An 18864-nucleotide genomic window follows, 5' to 3' on the forward strand; every position below is an offset into this window, starting at 1 on the left:
AATTCAATTCATAAAAGATCATATGATTGACCATACATCTTGAACTAAAATTTGTCACAATTCTTTTGAGAAATTTCTAATTGAGAATACATTCATCTAGAATAAAACCTGTCATAGTTCAATATACAAAAAAGAGGACTCTACGTTGGAAATACAAAAAAGAAGATAGTTCTATGTCTATCCACCACAATTTAAACACTATATAACCAAAAAATATTTGCTTTACAATCCACTCTCTTGGACACAAAACTTGTTTGTACATCAACTTTCTTGGAATTGTTGTAATGGACCCTGCATAAAAGAATGTACAACAAAATACAAAAAATAAAATTAGAATGAACACAGTTAAAAAAATTCAATTTATTTTAATTAAACGCTAAGTGATCATACCGTAAATGATGATGGATTGGGATGTATATGCATAGTAGATGATGATGTAGAAGGATATGTCATAGTTGGCAAAGAGTCCTAAAGATGATTGGTAAATAAAAAAAATGAATAAATAACAAAAACATCTATTACAGAACAATTTATACTAAGTAAAAAAATCAAATACATCATATACCTGTACAAAACTTGTGGAGCACAATGTATTTGCTATGACTAACGGGTTCAACCTTGCCATCGAAGACTCCTAATTTAAAAAAGTAAAGGTTTATTTTTGAAAATATCAGCAAATGTATGTATTATCTTGAAACTGAATATATTGTAATTACATAACCTCAGTTTGACTTTGTTGTTGATGCACTGACTCCGAATGTGGTGTCAAGCTTGTATTTGCAACATCCCTACAAGAAGTAAGTTTATAAACCACAAAATTTAAACACTAAATTAAATACAACTCAATAAAGTCATGTAATTACCTGGAATGTTTATGTGTTGGACAATTGGTTCTCACATGACCCGTTTCTTTGCAAATGTTACATTTTCTCTTCTTCATCAATTGTTTTTCTTTTGGATGCTTTTGTCTCAAAGCTTTAGGCCTTCCTTTTGATGGAACATGTGGAGGGTCTCGCAAAGTCATTGGAAGATTTGACAATACTTGACTATTTAATATAGTATTATCAGGACTTCCTAAATCATCAACATCCTGAACATCTTGCATGGCTAGAAGCTCCTCATGAACTTTTCGTAAAGTTTGTCCAAGATGCTTGTATTGCTTCTCTGATTGTGACCCTACCTCTGTAACTTCCAAAAATTGAAGCATCAAACTATTTCTCATCATGGTAGAAGAAACTTGAGGCTCCACCTGTACTACATCACTAGATATGTCATGCACAATATGCTTCTTGGCATTAATTGTCCATCTTTCTAAAATATAATGTGATGGAAGAAAATGCACAAGAGATTTCTTCACAAAAACAGCTAGGATATGCCTACAAATAATACCAACAAACTCAAACATATGGCATGTACAAATAGCTTTTGTCTCAACAATATCAAGAGACACTTCATAAAATGGACTTTCTCTCCCATGAGCTACCACCTTGTATATCTTCTTCACTCCTTCTTCATGATATTTGGATGCCTTGTATTTTTTACTACAAAATAACTTTTCTTGAAATTTCATAAACATCTTTCTGTATAAACTTTTGCTGCCTCTGCTTCCAGCTTATAACATGTTTTCAAAATTGGCACTGAATTTTTTGTCTTTACATCTTGCTCTTTCTCTTTAAGATAACGTGCATTCAAAGCTAGCTCATATTGATATACAAAATCACTTATCATTGTACTCAAACGAACATAATCTTTAAAAAATTTATTCATGCTTTCACTCCTTTGAGTTGTAGACATCCCGGTACAAAATGAGCTTCGTAAGTAAGCTGGAACTCATCTTTCACGCCGCATATAAAGATTTCCCAACCAATCATTATCCCCCAATCCATATTTCTCCATAATCTTACTCCATTCTAACTCAAACTCTTCAATAGTGATTGTATCATGGATGCAATGGTAAAATTCTTCCTGAAAATGTGGATATTTATTATATACATGGGACAACTGTTCTGGAACTTTTTGTAAAAGATGCCATGCATTTGGCAATACATCTGCAATTGCCTTAGCCATAGCCTTGTCATCGTCTGTTATAATTGTAGAATGAGGATTTCCAGGCATTGCATTAAGCCAAGTCTTCAACAACCATGTATAAGATTCTGCTGTTTCATTGATAAGCAAAGCACATCCAAACATCACAGATTGATGATGGTGGTTAACCCCTGTGAAAGGAACAAAAGCCATCTTATAACAATTTGTTTGGTCTGTAGCGTCAAAGGTAACGACATCTCCAAAATATTGGTATGCCATTCTTGACTTAGCATCTGCCCAAAAGCAATTACCCATGCACCCATATTCATCAACTTCAATTGCATAAATAAAACCTGGATTTTTACATTGACTCTCAATAAAATATTTGTACATTCCCTGAGCATCTCCATCTTGAAGCAACTTTCTTCTTTTACTACCCAAATAATTTTGAATATCAACTGGAATACATCCAACATTATAATCACCGCCAGATTCTTTACTTAACACAGACATTATCTTGCTTGGGGCTATACCTGACTCATTGAGTGTATCTATAAGATTCTTTTGGGCACTTGTTATCACTCTATGCCCACGAAGCAAACTTGTACTCTTAGGGGTAAGAAGCTCATGATTATGACTCTCCACAAATTTACATACAATCCATGTATCATCAACTTTCTTTAAACCTATCATTGCTTTGCATCCCACTCTTGTTTCTGCACGCTCTGGACCTGTTTTTTTATTGTCTTCATTACATTGACGCCGGAATCCTTCCTTCGAACAAACATATTCAATTCCAACCCTTATTTTATCTTTATTCTTTCGAGTATGATTTACTCGTATACTAAAACCCTTTCGCCTTGCATAAGCATTATAATATGCATGAGCAGCTTCTAAGTTTTCAAATACCATATCAAGATGTGGTTCTGAATGCCTATTGCATGCAAAAGGTTGATTTGAGTCATCCAATGACAAGTCTACATTATTTTGATCTTCGTTTATTTCTGACTCATCATGTACTAAGTCATCCACCATATCACAAAGTGAGACTGTTTCAGGTTCTTTGTTGGTCGCACTCATATTTTCAATTCAAGTAATTTTATATTTCAATATGGCCTATAAAAAACAAAAGAAAAGAAAAATTCATAAGCAACAATTAAGAATAAATTTAAAATTTGTACTATTACAATACTAAACTTGCCCACTTTGGCAAACTTGTTCTATTACAAAATTAAAGTTTAATTGGAAAATTTTACGCTAATATTACAATTATCATTGTCAATAGGAGAAAATTGACATTGGTACATATAGCTCCAAGTACATAAAACAGCTATCAAATAGCTCCAAGTACATAAAACAGCTATTAAATAGCTCCAAGTGGTACATATAGCTCCACTCAATAAACTTTATTACATAAAAAAGCTCCAAGTACATCCTTATTTGCACTTTGGTACATATAGAAAGCAAATTGACATTACAAGTAGGAGCAAATTGACATTACAAGTAGGAGTAAATTATATTTGAAACTAAAAATATTTTAATGACTATCAAATAAATGATACTAGCTGTGTCCCAGAGGTTGAAGTTGACAGCGGAGAATTCAATTGTGTAAACTTGTCGGAAAGGCACCTGTAAGAAGCAAAATTGAAAGAAATACAAATCCAAGGAAAAAAAAAAAAAAGGAAACAATTCAATCAAGGTTTTAAGTCAAGGTTTAAAAAAAAAAAAAAAAAGGAAACACAAATTGAAAAATTGAAAGAAATATATATAGGAAACAATTCAGCAATCTTATCATATAATAAGTAACAAACTCGACTCTGCCCTTCATATAGTGAAGTAGTATGAAAAACAAAATGATACCAGGTCAGGAAAAAAGCAAGTGCTTATAATTCTGACTATCATTGAAGGGACCCTTAGACCAAGCTTTACAATTGGTGAACATGCAAGAAAATGTAGCATTTGGTTCATTGGTGAAGTTCTGACTATCATTGGTGTCTTTACGTGAAGTTCTTTTAAAGACACCAATGAACCATATGGCAAACTTAGCATTAGATGTACTAAAATAGCCAATCATGCATCTAAACAAATTTGCTAAAACATATTTTAGCAAATATTGAGTTCATCATCTTTATCGGAATCTTTTATGGATCAAACACACAAGTTTAAAAAAAAAATCTGCCTCATGCAAAGAGCACAAGAGACATACACAACAAACAAGACAGCATAAACAAACAGGACATCATATATATAATTAGCAAGAAACAGGACAGCATACACCTTATGCCATGGACTTGAGCATTAAGCTGCCATAGAAGAGCCACAGGACAGCATAAACAACCTAGTAGATACAATGCTTAAACAACTTCATTCTTTATATTACTTCCAATCCAACATGTAGTAATTGATTTCCAATTTAATTTTAGGCCTATAGAATGGTACCCATTGTTTACATCTAATTCAGTTGACAAATTGTTCAAAGACTAAACTAATAAATAGACTGCAATTCTTATTCAATGCCTAAAGAAATGGTTATCTTAGACAATATTGAATATACAACCATATAAAGTAACACTAAAGCAAACGCATAACAAAACCACAAAATTAAAAATTAGAACCTATGTTACACCTATTCATTACAATGAATTGGAACAACAAATGAGTATTCCCAACACTAAAACAACAACGACAACAATATTATTATATTAGAATTAGGCAAAAATTTATAAACACATCCAAATTCAGTGATGTTTTATCATTGAGCTTCGTGAAAAATCACTAATTTTTACAATTTCAAAAGCAAACAAAAGTAACCCATACACTTAGGAATAACAAACAAAAATAACAAAAACTAAGCAAAAACTGATCTTAACACTTAGGATTCTAATCAAAACCCATCAAGATACGGGTTGAACCCTAACACTTAGGAATCTAATCAAAACCCATAAAGATACCATAAAAAGAAAATAAAAAGCCAATTCAAACATCCAAGTTTTCAAAATCTATATTCTCAGAGATTCAAAGATAATCAAAAAGCCAATACCCTAAAAAACCCCATCTAGCTTTCTAAGCAACCCTTTTACATACAAACTCAGAAACAAAAAACCAATAACCCATGACAAATGGACAAACCCAGACCCCAAAACAACCCATTAATCCTCTAAGAAACCTTTCAACAAACAGCTTGCCTACATACATTCAATAATCATCAACAAATAATTAAAGAAAAACCCAAATTCTTGACAAACCCAAATCAACCTTTTGAGAACAGACTGAGTATCAACGGTTAGGAGGGTTTGGTCGCCATATGTATAAAAAGACCCTTCTTTGAGAACAAAAAAATGGGCTTTGACACCGGTGAAGGCGTGAGCTTTTGTCTGAGGGCTGCTCCGGCGATCAGGCTCTGGCGATCAAGCTGTGGCGGTGGTGGAGGTTCGGCGTGAAGGAAGCAGAGGCGTGAGCTTTCTTCTGTTTTCTGTTTTGTGTTTTCTGGCGTGAGTTTGGGTGACTGGAGAGGGATTTTGTTTCTCTTAATAAAAATGTCCACGTGTCAATTTGTTAGTGGGTGGCGTAAAACACTAGTTTTACGCCACCTCCGAACCTAATGTTTTCTCTTAAGAAAATTATCTCTACTTATGCCTCAAAGTGAAACAAAGTGAGGGGGAAGAGAAGACATTTATTGATGTCTTGTTTTGGCAATTGGGTTGCAGTTTTAAAAAGAAGAAGTATACGGTAGTACCTAAATTTAGTTTGATTTACCTATACTCTCCCACACAAATTGATTATCTCTCTTGAGTAAGAACAAATCATTTTGATTCTCCTTATCTTGAATGAAAAGGCTTTATAGAAAATTGTTCTTGAATCTTGGTGTGTAGAATTGCACCCAACTTGTAGTAACTTTATCAACTTGTATTGAACTTTCTTGGCAATCAAACACATTACAAGAATCAAATTTACCAATCTTTTTATATTTTCAATTTTCTTTTTTACTTTCTTGAAATTTCTTGGTAACCAAATAGTTTCACATGCATTAGCTTCAGCACCACACTAACCTAGATACACGACCATCGAACCTGAATTACCACCACCACAACTATCCAACACCACCACCAAAACCAGATCCACCACTACCAAATCCATCACCACCAAACCCTACAATCAAATTTCAACTACAACTTTTTATTTTAAAAAAAGTCAACCACATATTTTGAACCATTAAACAACCCAAACCCTCACACCATCACAAATCAAAGAAGGAGAGACCGAGTGGGTGAGTCCAAGAAAAGTAGAGATAGAGGAAGAGAGCAAGAACACCACCTTGATGATGGTGGTTGGTGGTGGTGAACGACGAGGAAGGAGTTAGGAGATTTTTTTTTTTTGAGAATGAAGGAGTTAGGAGATTGACTGCCAGCAATCCAGGATGAGAAATACTCATCAGTCATCACTAAATTGTAAACACAAACCCATAAAACTGATTTTAATGGGCATGGATATTGTACGTAATAGATCCATGGGATCACCTTGTGGGTATGGGTCTAGGCAATGCGTCTGTGTATCAGGTGATGGGCTTGGTGGGTGGGTAAAGACCGCCACTTCAAAATTTGGTTATTGTAAATTTTTTGGTTTGCACTTGATTTTTGTGTTTGAATTTTTTGTGTTCCTGAGTTCATCTTCTGTTTTTTAGTATTCCTGAAATGCCTTTTTTTTTTTTTTTGCTTTTTAATTCTGTTTTATTTTTAGTTAAAATTGTTAAATTTAGATGCTGATGTGGATGCTAATTGGTATTTTTTAATACTAAATAAAAAAAATTATGAGCCGTGCTACGTCCACAACATTTTTACAATATTTTTATAACAAATCATAAGTGGTTAGTTATTATTGGTTCAATTTTGAAAATAGTACTAAGATTACTTTTATGCCCAACAATAACAACCAGTAACAACCTGCCACTTAGGATTTGTTGTAAAAATATTGTGAAAATATTATGGACATATCATTTCTCAAAAATTATTATTATTTTATTAGCCATATTAGAGTTTAAAGTGACACATGCATTCCATGTGCCAAGTTTGCATTAGGGCCAAAATGGTAATGGTTTTCAATTTTCAGGGACTAAAATAGGTGCTTCAAAAAAGTACGAATTAAAACGAGAATTGGCTCAAACTATAGAGATCAAAAGTATATTTTCACCTTAAATTTTTAAGTTGGGTTGATTTTTGTGTCTATGCCAAATTTGATTTTTATCTTTTTGTGTTTGATTGCCAAGAAAATGCTGGGGATGTTCCTACAATTTTTTTTTCTATTTTAAAATCGAGAAATTAAAAATGAATGTTTTTTTCAAATTAAATGTTGATGTGAAATTTTTAAATAGAAATTAAAATATTTTATTATTATTTTATTTTCCATGTAAGCTTCAAGAGTGTAAATTATGAAATTCGTTAGCCACATAGATGTTTTTCATCAGTGAATTGACGGTAAGGACCAAATTAATTGCTAGTTGAAAATGATAGGGACCGAATTGATTGTTATCAAAATATATAAATTTTGTACCTTAAGAAGTGGACATATATTTCCCATCTCCTAATTTATTCCATGTTGACAATTTTATTTGTCCGCTGAACTCCCTGAAGTCATTATAAGCACCCTCTGTTTATGATTGTTCCAAGGCTTTGTACATTATGTTAAGCACGTCTTTTTCCAATACAGGTGTGGGTCTTGCTGTTACACATGCGTGTTCCATCCTGTCTAGTTACTTGTCATTTTTGGGCTTTTACAACTTGCCTTGTCGCATTGCTTATAGCAATTTGTGACCATTGTGTTTTTGGCACTGCTAGTGTTTAGTTTATTTAAAAACTAATCATTATCTTATTATTTTGAACCAAGTCAATGGCTTACTTATCACATCATTAGACGTTTTGTCTGATCAGCTTCTTCTCTCTCTCTCTCTCTCTCTCTAATAGTTCTATATACCTTCTCTCCCACATAGATTGATCATCTCTTTGAGTAAAAACACATTATTTGATTATTTTTATCTTGAATGGAAAGATTTTAAAGAAGGATGTTGAAAGTTCAAATAGCGTATAGAATACTAATGAACGTCTAGACCCCCAATTTCAAAATTACCAACACAAGCTTATATTCAAACAATACATGTGCGGAATATGAAATATAGAGGATTCTAACCTTTTACCCATATTTTTAAAAATATTTGGCAATATGCCCCTGTTTTGAACTATTTAGGTTCGTGCCCCTATTTCGAAACTCGATTTTATTAAAATCGAGTTTCAATCAAAATACTTGATTGGTAGAAATTCGAGTATGGGTTGATCAAACTTAAAAAATAAATAAAAATAAAAAAATTTGCATGGAACTCGAGTTCAAGGAGTTCGAGTTCCATACCTATAGCTGTGTTTTATAAGACCTATAGCGGCGTTTTATATGGAAATCGAGCTCCATGAACTCGGGTTCTATGCAATTTTTTTTTTTTTTAAAGTTTGATCACCCCAAACCTATAGCTGCGTTTTATAAAACCTTTAGCGACGTTTTATATGGAACTCGAGTTCCATGCAATTTTTTTTTTTAAGTTTGGTCGTGCATAACTCGATTTTAAACCAATCAAGTTTTTCATTGAAACTCAATTTTGAGAAAATCGAGTTTCAAAACAAGAGCATGAACCTAAATAGTTTAGAAACAGGGGCATATTGTCAAATATTTTTAAAAATAGGGGTAAAAGGCTAGAATCTCCTGAAATATAAGTAATGCCCAATTTGGCAAACTACTTTAACACATAATTAATCATAAACACAGCAGCAATTAATGGTTAAAGATTAAGGGAAGAGTGATGCAAACACAAGGATAATACCGGCATGTGTTATCAAAGAGAAAATTGAAGAACTCGACGAAAAACCTCTCCGCCGCCCTCTAAACGGTAAATTGATCCACTAGAGAATAAAGTTGGGATACATGAATAGTAATAGACCCTCCAAGCCTAATCTACCTGATGCACCTAAGCTCTCCAAGCTTGTTGATCCAACAAGGTTAAGCCTAACTATGTCTTTTCTAGCTTTCCGGATCCCGCAATAAACTTTATATTGCATCTGTCATCCTTGGCATCTTCCAATGCTTCTCTATCTCCAAAAACACTCTTAACACTCTAAATGGGTGTAGGTAGTATTTGGGTACAAATCTTCTTTCAATGGGTATAACAATATGAGAGGGAATGAAAAGAGACTACAAAAATTTCTCTTTAAGAATGAGTAGCTCTCTCTAATAGGGTGGATGTGTTGTAGAAACCTCTCTTAGGGTTTTTTCTCTCAATAGACTCCTTTTTCAGCCCTTACATTTCATGGGTATAAGGGTATTTATAGTAGGGTATGAGAGGAATGTGAAAAGTCATTTTTTTTCTGCAAAACAGGGCATTTTGGCGACTGGAACGAGTCACGAGTTAACTGCCAGGCCAGACTGTACTTTTTGTCCTGTAGTGCTCCAGATGTCGTGACCCTTCAGCTTCTTGCATGCTTCACACGTGTGGCACTTTGGCGATTTGCCAATCTCGAGATCCAGTCACGAGACTCCTCTTGAATGCACACAACTTGAGTTTCTTCATACTCTCACACACACAACCTTTACATTATTCCTCGCGACTCCTCTTGAATGCACACAACTTGAGTTTCTTCACACTCTCTCACACACAACCTTTACATTATTTCCACCTAAATACAGGGTTTCTACATGCTAAATTACAAGTAAATTTGGCACGGAATAAAGCCAACACATGGTTGATTAAATTCAACCCTACGATTGTTTTTGAATCTTGGTGTGTAAAAGTATGTTTAACATGAAGATCGGTATTATAGTCTAATTTTGGAGGTTGTCAGTCAAAAAACCATTTCCTATTGAATCTTATTTTGGGTGGCATAAATCAACTTTCAAAGACAATGCATTCGCATACTTCTATAGTTAGTGAGATTTTTCATATAAACTTGATTTCTTTGTTAAATATTTTGTACATTGATAAAAAAAAACTTCAACAAAATCAGAGCCTTGAAAAAAAAAAGAAATGGCACTCCCCTTGCCCCCCTTGATGTTTATATGAATTATAGTACACATTTCAAATTTCTCCACCAAACCCTACAATCAAATTTCAACTACAACTTTTTATCCAAAAAAAAAAAAAAATCAACCATAGCTCGGATATATTTTGAACCATTAAACAATCCAAACCCTCACACCATCATAGATCAAAGGAGAGACCGAGTGGGTGAGTCCAAGAAAAGTAGAGATAGAGGGAGAGAGCAAGGAGACCACCTTGACGATGGTGGTTGGTGGTGGTGAATGACAAGGAAGGTCATTGACTACCCGTAATCCAGGATGAGAAATATTCATTAGTCATCACTGAATTGTAAAACACACAACATAAAACCGATTTTAATGGGAATGGTTGTTGTACTCAGCAGATCCATGGGATCACGTGGTGGGTATGGGTCTAGGAGATGTGTCTGTATATCAGGTGATAGGTTTGGTGGGTGGATAAAGGCTGCCACTTCGAAATTTGGTTATTGTAAATTTTCTGGTTTGCATTTGATTTTTGTGTTTGAATTTTTTGTGTTCCTAAGTTCTTCTTCTATGTTTTTGTGTTCATGAAATGCAATTTTCCTCTCTTTTTTTAGTTAAAATTGTTAAATTTAGATACTGATGTGGATGCTAACTGGCATTTTTTAATACTAAATAAAAAAATTATTATTATCTTATTAGCCATATCAAAGTTTAGAGTGCACCCCATGTGTCAAGTTTGCATAAGGGCCAAAATGGTAATGGCTTTTGATTTTCAAGGACTAAAATAGGTACTTCAAAAAAGTATGAACTAAAATGGGAATTGGCTCAAAATATAGAGACCAAAAGTATATTTCACTTTAAATTTTTAAGTTGGGTAGATTTTTGTGTCTATGCCAATTTTTTTTTTTATGTTTTTGTGTTTGATTGATGAGAAAATCTTGGGAATGTTTCTACAATTTTTTTCTATTTTAAAATTGAGAAATTAAATATGAATGTTTTTTCAAATTAGATGTTGATGTGAAATTTTTAAATAGAAGTTAAAATATTTTATTATTATTTTATTTTCCACATAAGCTTCAAGAGTGTCAATTATGAAATTCGTTAATCACGTAGACATTTTTCGTTAGTGAGTTGACGGTAAGAATCAAATTAACTACAAGTTGAAAAAGACAGTGACCGAATTGATTGCTATAAAAATGTGGAAACCAAATTGACAATGAAACCAAAATGTAAAAACCAAAATGATATTTTAGTGCTAAAAAAAAATATTAGACTGTACTTCTTTTCAGAGAAACACAAATTGTGGAAACAATTTTTAAAACAAAATGTTGTATTATAGACAGAGAAATTAAAAAAAAAAATACTACAACCATGTGTCCTATTGATTTGTGGGCAAAAGATATAGGAAAATAGAATTAAGACGTAAATGCACTTTTGATTTTTACATTTTGACCAAACTTCTATTTTGGTTTCTACTTTTTTCTCGTTGGCACGAGCCAAAGATGCTCTCCCTCAACTAATGTTCTCCTTCCTTTCCTCACAGCTAGCCCACATGTAGGGTTTGGATCTAGTCATGTTAGCATTCACACTTGTCTTGACTGGTGTTGTTTTATATATTAAAAATAAAAAATCTATTTTTCACAAATTTTATTCCAAGTAGTAAATAATATAAATCAGCCTTCAAAAGCAACAAATTCATATAATTCTATAGTTAATGAGATTTTTCAAATTAAACTTGGTTTTTTGGTTAAAAACTAGAGCATTCACATAAATAAGTTCCAAACAAAATCAAAATCTTGAAAAAACGAAATGGCACTCTTCCCTTCCTCTTGTACAATGCCGTACCATTTGTTTAATTTACAATCTAAGATTTATTTATAGTACAATTTAAACTTATAACTACTCTATTATATACAAACTCTACTCTAAGCCTCCGAGATTCTAAAAAAAATTAGAACAGTTGGAACTCAGAACGCACGTTTGGAGGTTAGCACGAACGTCAGCACTTACGTTTGAACTTTTTCTTTTTCTTTTTTTAATTATTTTTTTCAATAGTAGAAGTCACTGCGATAGTGCGATCCCTTGCATACTGCGTGACGAAATATAACTTCAAAATCAAAGGAATGAGAGCATGTCTAAAAAAGTTCATGAAAAAGACAAACAAAGAGCCATTCATTTCACCTTTATTATATTGGGGAGCTGGTACGTACACATCCATGACCATGAGACCAAGACAGTTGCTGATTATGTATTTAAGGAACTCTGTTTTCCTTTGTTTGACACTTAGAAATACACTAAGATGGTCTAGCTCTCTGCTTTTCTTTAACCCATTAACCCACTAATCATTTGAAATTATCTCTGAATGGCTCAAAAAAGCAAGATTTTGATAATTGGAGGGACTGGATACATTGGAAAATACATAGTAGAGGAAAGTGCGAAAGCTGGGCACCCCACTTTTGCATTGGTCAGAGAAAACACAGCTTCTAATCCTGAAAAGTCTAAGCTCATTGAGAGCTTCAAGAGCTCTGGAGTGACACTTCTCTATGTATGTACAAACTCTAGCTCTCCACAACTTGCGTGTGTTTAATACTTTGGTTTAGTATATTGATCTTGAAAGTCATGTGATTGTTTCACAGGGAGACATATATCATCATGAAAGCTTGGTGAAGGCAATCAAGCAAGTTGATGTAGTGATCTCTGCACTTGGATCACCAGAACAGGTAGCCGATCAAGTGAAGATTGTTGCTGCCATCAAAGAAGCTGGAAATATCAAGGCAAGGAATATATCTTCCTAAAAGCTTTTTAATATTTTTCCTTTTTTTTTTTTTGTAAAGTTGTTTATTTAGTTCTAACAACTTTTGACCTTTGTATCAAGTCCTTTTACTTTGAAAAGATTTCCTCAATCCCACTATTTTTAAAAAGATGTTTATTACCATAAAATAATTATATGAAAATTACTGATGTGGAAAATGGAATTCATGCCATGTCATAGGGTCCGCATCCTCAAATTGACCTCAACTTCATTAATTTCGTTTATTATGTCAGTAATTTACTTCTACCAAATGATGGTAATGACTTTTTTGGAAGCATGTTAAAGCAAAAATCAAAAGTTGATGACCAAATATGCAATTTAACTTCTTATGTTTGCTATTTGGCTAGTAATTCTTGAATTAAACTAGAAATTAAGAAACTTGCATTATATACAATGAAATATTGGTGGGTTTCAGAGGTTCTTCCCATCTGAGTTTGGAACTGATCACGATCGTGTCCATGCGGTCGAGCCAGCTGCACATTTTTTCGGGGTCAAGGCCAGTGTGCGGAGATCAATCGAGGCTGAAGGAATTCCATATACCTACCTTGTGTCCAATGGCTTTGCTGGCTACTTTTTACCCAACTTTGGAAATATACTTACAAGTGCCACAGCTCCTCCTAGGGACAAAGTAGAAATAATTGGAGATGGAAACCCCAAAGGTATTAGCAAAAAATTCAATTATCTTTCTCTTTAAACTTGTCGAGACTTTCTCAATTGCTTTTGTATGTATGTGCGTGCATGTGTGTGCCATTTACTAGATGTAAGTCAACTAGATCAACTAATTGCAATTTTCCATGTTGACAGCAATTTTTGTCAAGGAAGAAGATATTGCAACTTATACCATAAAAGCAGTGGACGACCCAAGAACCTTAAACAAGATTGTCTATCTCAGACCCCCTGAAAATATTTTGTCCCTCAATGAGATTGTCTCCCTATGGGAAAAGAAGATTGGCAAGACCCTTGAGAAGACTTATCTTTTAGAGGATCAACTTCTGAAGAAAATCCAAGGTTAGTAAGAACAATTTCACCTCTCGATTTATAGTGTTTGCTTATAGATCTAATTTGGTTTGCTTATAGTGAGATTTTTTTTTTTTTTTAATCTAATTTGTTAGGATACACCTTATTACCTCATTTGTAATTTGGAAAATTATTAGGAGAGTTGAATTCTCTACTTCATTTCTTTGTACTGTTAGTCAAACCAGGTAACCGTAACACCAAAGATTCACATGCTAGAGACAATGCTAAAAAAATTTAAATAGAAGTTACTATGTACACATTAGTTGTATCCAAGAAGCTGTATTTGACTATTTGTTTGGATGACTGACTTAACTTCATCAATATTTATTAGTGCATAAATTGTTTGATTTCTTATTGAAAATTTTGGATGGTATAAATATAATAAAAAAGGAAGTAATTCTCCTATTGATTTGAGCAGTTCTATGTACTAGCCAGAAAATGTTGAGAGTTTCATAGATGGTTGGACCATCTGATACTTATTTTTTCTCTTTTACAGAGTCTTCTAGTCCTTTAAACCTCAGCCTATCCATTGTTCACTCTGCCTTTGTAAAGGGAGATCTTACAAACTTTGAGATTAGGGCTTCTTTTGGCGTGGAGGCTTCAGAACTTTATCCAGAGGTGAAATACACCACTGTGGATGAATACATGGATCAATTTGTCTAAAACTTGGAACATTCTTTTGTGGCAATGTGTTATCTTACATTGTACAATAAAAATAAAACATCTGTCGTCTATGTGGCATTTGTTACTTGTTAGTTATGCCTTTGTTTGTGTCATGTAAACCCTTGGATTGGGCCCGTAATTTGCAAGGTTGTCAAAATCGGGATCTTACGTAGGATCATGAGAGGTAGGTAGGATCGTGGATCGTAGGATCGGATCGTGGATCGTAAGATCCTACCTATTCTCAGATTTTAAGCAAAAAACCTATTGATAGTGATTTTGTATGTTATATAATCACTCAAAATATGAATCCATCCATTAAAAAAAAATTGCATCATAAAATGTAATTTGCACGCACTACATCGTTCTTATGTCATTCTAACGAAACAAAATATATTTAACTTTTGACATAATGTATCTAAAAAATTCAGTACATGTTTAATTAGCAACTAAGTACCAAAATATTATCTACACATATGGAAAATGTTTTCCAAATTCTAAGTTCCAAATCCAAAATAAGTTAGGCTAGTTAGCATATAAAAACTAGCTAACTACAAATTTACAATATGTAATCCAAAAGAAAATTCTCAATCTAAGGTAAACTAGCTAATTACAAATATGAAATCCAAAAGAGAATTCTCATTCTAAGGTTCTTCTAATCTAATCATTGTCATTGTCATATCCCATTTCATCATCTATATCCTTCCTAGTATCAACATCCAAAACGTTAAACTTAAGTACTATAGGTTTTTTTGAGATTTTGTGTTGACATAGGGGTAAATTTGGGACTTCAATTCATTATTGGGCTTCTGATAACCCGTTGGGTTTGTGAGTTTAGGTGGATTATCTTACCTAAATGGATCCCACTTAAAAAAAAAATCAAGCTAAATGGTAGGATCGGTAGGATCCCATATGATCCTACGATCCTACACGATCCTATCATTTTTGCGATCCTGCTACGATTTTAAACTTTTTAGTGAGATAGGATCGTAAAATCGTGCGATTTTACGATTCGGATCACGATTACAAGTAAAGTGCGTTTTGTCAAAGGATTAGCCAATACATGATGACATATATTCCTAACATGAATCACATATGTCCTAACACAAAGAACAGAAAACATGTTCACGGTTGCTAATAATAATAATAAAACATTTTCTTTTCAGGTATAGAGATTCATTATAATGTCTCAAAAATAAGCACATCACATATCATAGAACAAAGACTTACAATTGTACCAATTGCATAAGTACAAAGTACATCAACATAATAAGATAAATTCAAAACAATCCTAAAGGACAGAAAGATCAATTTTAGGCAAAAAAAATCTAAGGACAAAGGGGTCTTATTAGCAACCATAGTTGTTATGCCAATAGTGATGAATATGCAGTACTACCATCCTTATTAATTCAACTATTACCAATTAATAGAAAAAAATTATGTATAAATACCTCTGGCTTGTATATAAAGAAACACTTCAACCAATCAAGTAGAATTATATTCTTCCATAGATCACACCCAAAGTCATTTAGGAAACCCAGTAACTTTAGGCCCTGTTTGGATTTTTTTTCCTCACTCATCACTTCTTACTCAATTTTCATCACTCACCACTCATTACTTAAAATACCCCAACTCCCTACACGAAGTCTGTTTGGCAACATCACTCAACTTGTCATCACTCAAATTTTTCAACTATTTGTGGGCCCCATACCTGTAACTTGGTGTAGCTCTTACTCTCTTTTTTTCCCCCCCTTCAACCCCCAGTACCCAAACTCACCGAACCTAGTGAAAAAAAAAAAACCCAGAAACCCAAACTCACCAAACCCAGTGAAAGAAGAAGAAAAAAAAAACCCAGAAACCCAAACCCAGTGAAAGAAGAAGAAAAAAACCCAGAAACCCGAACCTAGTGAAAGAAAGGAAAAAAAAAAATTTAATGAAGAAGACCAAGACCTAGCGTGAAAGGGAAAAAAAAAAAAAAGAGAGAGAGAGAGAGAAAGAAGAAGATGAAGAAACCAAACTCACCGAACCTAGTGAAGAAAAAAAAAGGGTCAAAAATTGCGGCTGACTCTGACCGTAAGACCTAGTATGTAATTTTAATTACGAAAATGCCATTGAAAACAAAGTTATGGAAACTGAAAACACCTAAAATGTGTTTTCAATTTCCATAACTCATCACTCAAAAATCAGAGAATTGAGTGATGAAAATAAAAATTGAAAACAAAATCCAAACGGACTTCTCAGCCATGGGTCCCACTATTTTTGAGTTATGAGTTATGGAAACAGCAAATCCAAACAGCCCCTTAATTTTTGGCTAGCCTGTCTTGAATGACCTGCCAACCTAGAAAAGTATCATTGACTTGAAAGGTTCAAAGCAAAACCCCGCCAGTTCATTGTAACAGCACAAATGGTTTGCTAGACATTTCCCTATTATTTACTTTAAAGTTAAACACCAATAAATACTTAGGAAATCTAGAACATTGTAGACTTGAAAGGTTAACCAATAAGAAGGATGGTTTATACACATCTCTCCATTTCAAACATTGGTTAGAAACCAGGAAGTGCAATGAAGATTATACAAATCTTAAGTTTGTAGTTTGTTTCTCTAAGCTCAAATTTAAAATCTTGGTTAGACATTGGAGCTCTCTTGTTGTCATATTTTAGTTACGGTCTGATTAACAAAGCCACTCTTGAATTGAGACCTACTCTTACGAATTGTCTTTTACAATTTGAAAGGCTAATGCCCAAATCAGACATAACAAATCTGGTAACTCCATCATATGTATGATCTACTCAAACTTCTTAGTATAGTCAAAAACTTTTTATTTATAGGTTCTAGTGTACCCTTTTAGAAAATATGATTAAATCCACTTTCAAAGAGTTTCATTAATTCCTGGAAAAGAACTTGGTACACTTCTGAAGCGACAAAATCTCCTCTGTTACAAAGGCCAAAGTCTAAGTAATACAACACAGCCTAATTAGTTGAAGGATTTCATAGAGCACTAAGCTTGGGTTTAGCTCATTTAGTTTTTCAATCCAACAATCAATAAAAATACACATTTCATTCATAGTAAAAGGTATAAAATAGCATGCTTAAGTGAAAAAAGGTCTAAAAACCATATAACAAAGAATTCTTAGAAGATAAATTGTTGTTGCACCAAATTAGAGATGTCAGTAATTCATATCATGCATGAAATGATAAATTCATAAATGGATCAACCTTGAAATTGATATCATCCTACTTTCTACAAACTCTTTCGATTAAGTTTATTATCCATCAATTCCAACTATACTAGGGAGGTATCATCAATAAAAATAGAGGAGAAAAGAAAATAACAAGGGCAAATGAAACAACCAAAGTAAAGAAGGAGACAAACCTTGTCATAAAATGCAAAAGAATTCAAACACTCAAACGGAAACAAGAAAGGAGAGAATAGTTCCAAGGCTATGCTCAGATGGAGGCATATTTCTTTCAAATTCAATCAATATGTTCTGCTCTTCGTTGATGGTGAAGTCCAATTGGAGTCAGAATCATTGTCAACAAATTGAGTCCCATTGAAGATGAACCCATATCCATTATATGCTTGATTAAACTCTTTACTTCTTAATATTGACAAAAACTTCATATGCTCTGGAGTATCCTGTTAGTAATCAATACTTCATCACTTGGGTCTTTTTTTTCTTCAAGCACTTAATCAATTTTTATGAGATGCTGTAAACTTAAATAAATGGTATGATTAAATACACTTAAAAGGATTGCATAAAATTCATGGAAAAGAACTTGGGTACACTTCAACAAGCTACAAAAAATTCGGCTATTACAGAGGCCAAGTAATACAACAAAGCCTAGTTAGTTGAAGGATTTCACACAGCACTCAGCTTGGTTTGACTCATTCAATTTTTCAATCTGGCAATCAAACAATCAATAAAAAGTAAACATTCCATTTCATAGTAAAAGCTATAAAATGGAATGTCCAAGTGAAAAATAAAAAGGTCAAACCAAAACAATATAACAAAGAATTCTAAGAAGATCAATTGTTGTTGCACCAAATTAGAGATCTCAGTAATTACTAATTCATACATGAAATGCTAAATGCATAAATGGATCAAAGTAGAATTTAATACCATCCTACTTTTGTTTCCACAATCTCTTTTAGTTAAGATGTATTTTCCTTCAATTTCAACTGTACTGGAGAGGATATCATCAATAAAAAATAAAGGAGAGAAGATATAATTGACAGTAAATGCTACACTGCAACTAAAGAAGGAGACAAACCTTGGCATATATCTCCCAAATTCAA

The 18864-nt window shown here is 33.2% G+C and overlaps 1 protein-coding gene and 1 pseudogene across 1 annotated transcript; one reads left to right on the forward strand and one right to left on the reverse strand.

Moving 5' to 3' along the window:
* Positions 1 to 261: 261 nt before the first annotated feature.
* Positions 262 to 3105, reverse strand: LOC142625451 (protein FAR1-RELATED SEQUENCE 5-like; annotated as a pseudogene).
* Positions 3106 to 12341: 9236 nt separating this feature from the next.
* Positions 12342 to 14638, forward strand: LOC142624565 (phenylcoumaran benzylic ether reductase Betv6-like). Its single transcript, XM_075798174.1, has 5 exons — positions 12342 to 12622; positions 12714 to 12851; positions 13305 to 13548; positions 13694 to 13897; positions 14403 to 14638. The coding sequence occupies exons 1-5, from the start codon at positions 12440 to 12442 to the stop codon at positions 14567 to 14569; spliced, it is 936 nt and encodes a 311-aa protein (XP_075654289.1). The 5' UTR covers positions 12342 to 12439; the 3' UTR covers positions 14570 to 14638.
* The last annotated feature ends 4226 nt before the right edge of the window (positions 14639 to 18864 follow it).

Source organism: Castanea sativa, chromosome 2 (assembly GCF_040712315.1).
Source record: "Castanea sativa cultivar Marrone di Chiusa Pesio chromosome 2, ASM4071231v1".
In the NCBI taxonomy this organism is placed as follows: domain Eukaryota; kingdom Viridiplantae; phylum Streptophyta; class Magnoliopsida; order Fagales; family Fagaceae; genus Castanea; species Castanea sativa.

What these genes read in the sequence shown, in the direction of transcription:
- LOC142624565 (XM_075798174.1), top strand. Translation starts at nt 12,440, where the DNA reads ATGGCTCAAAAAAGCAAGATTTTGATAATTGGAGGGACTGGATACATT. An exon ending in TGGAGATGGAAACCCCAAAG is followed by an intron (nt 13,549 to 13,693) that starts GTATTAGCAAAA and finishes CCATGTTGACAG; the next exon opens with CAATTTTTGTCAAGGAAGAA. An exon ending in ACTTCTGAAGAAAATCCAAG is followed by an intron (nt 13,898 to 14,402) that starts GTTAGTAAGAAC and finishes TCTCTTTTACAG; the next exon opens with AGTCTTCTAGTCCTTTAAAC.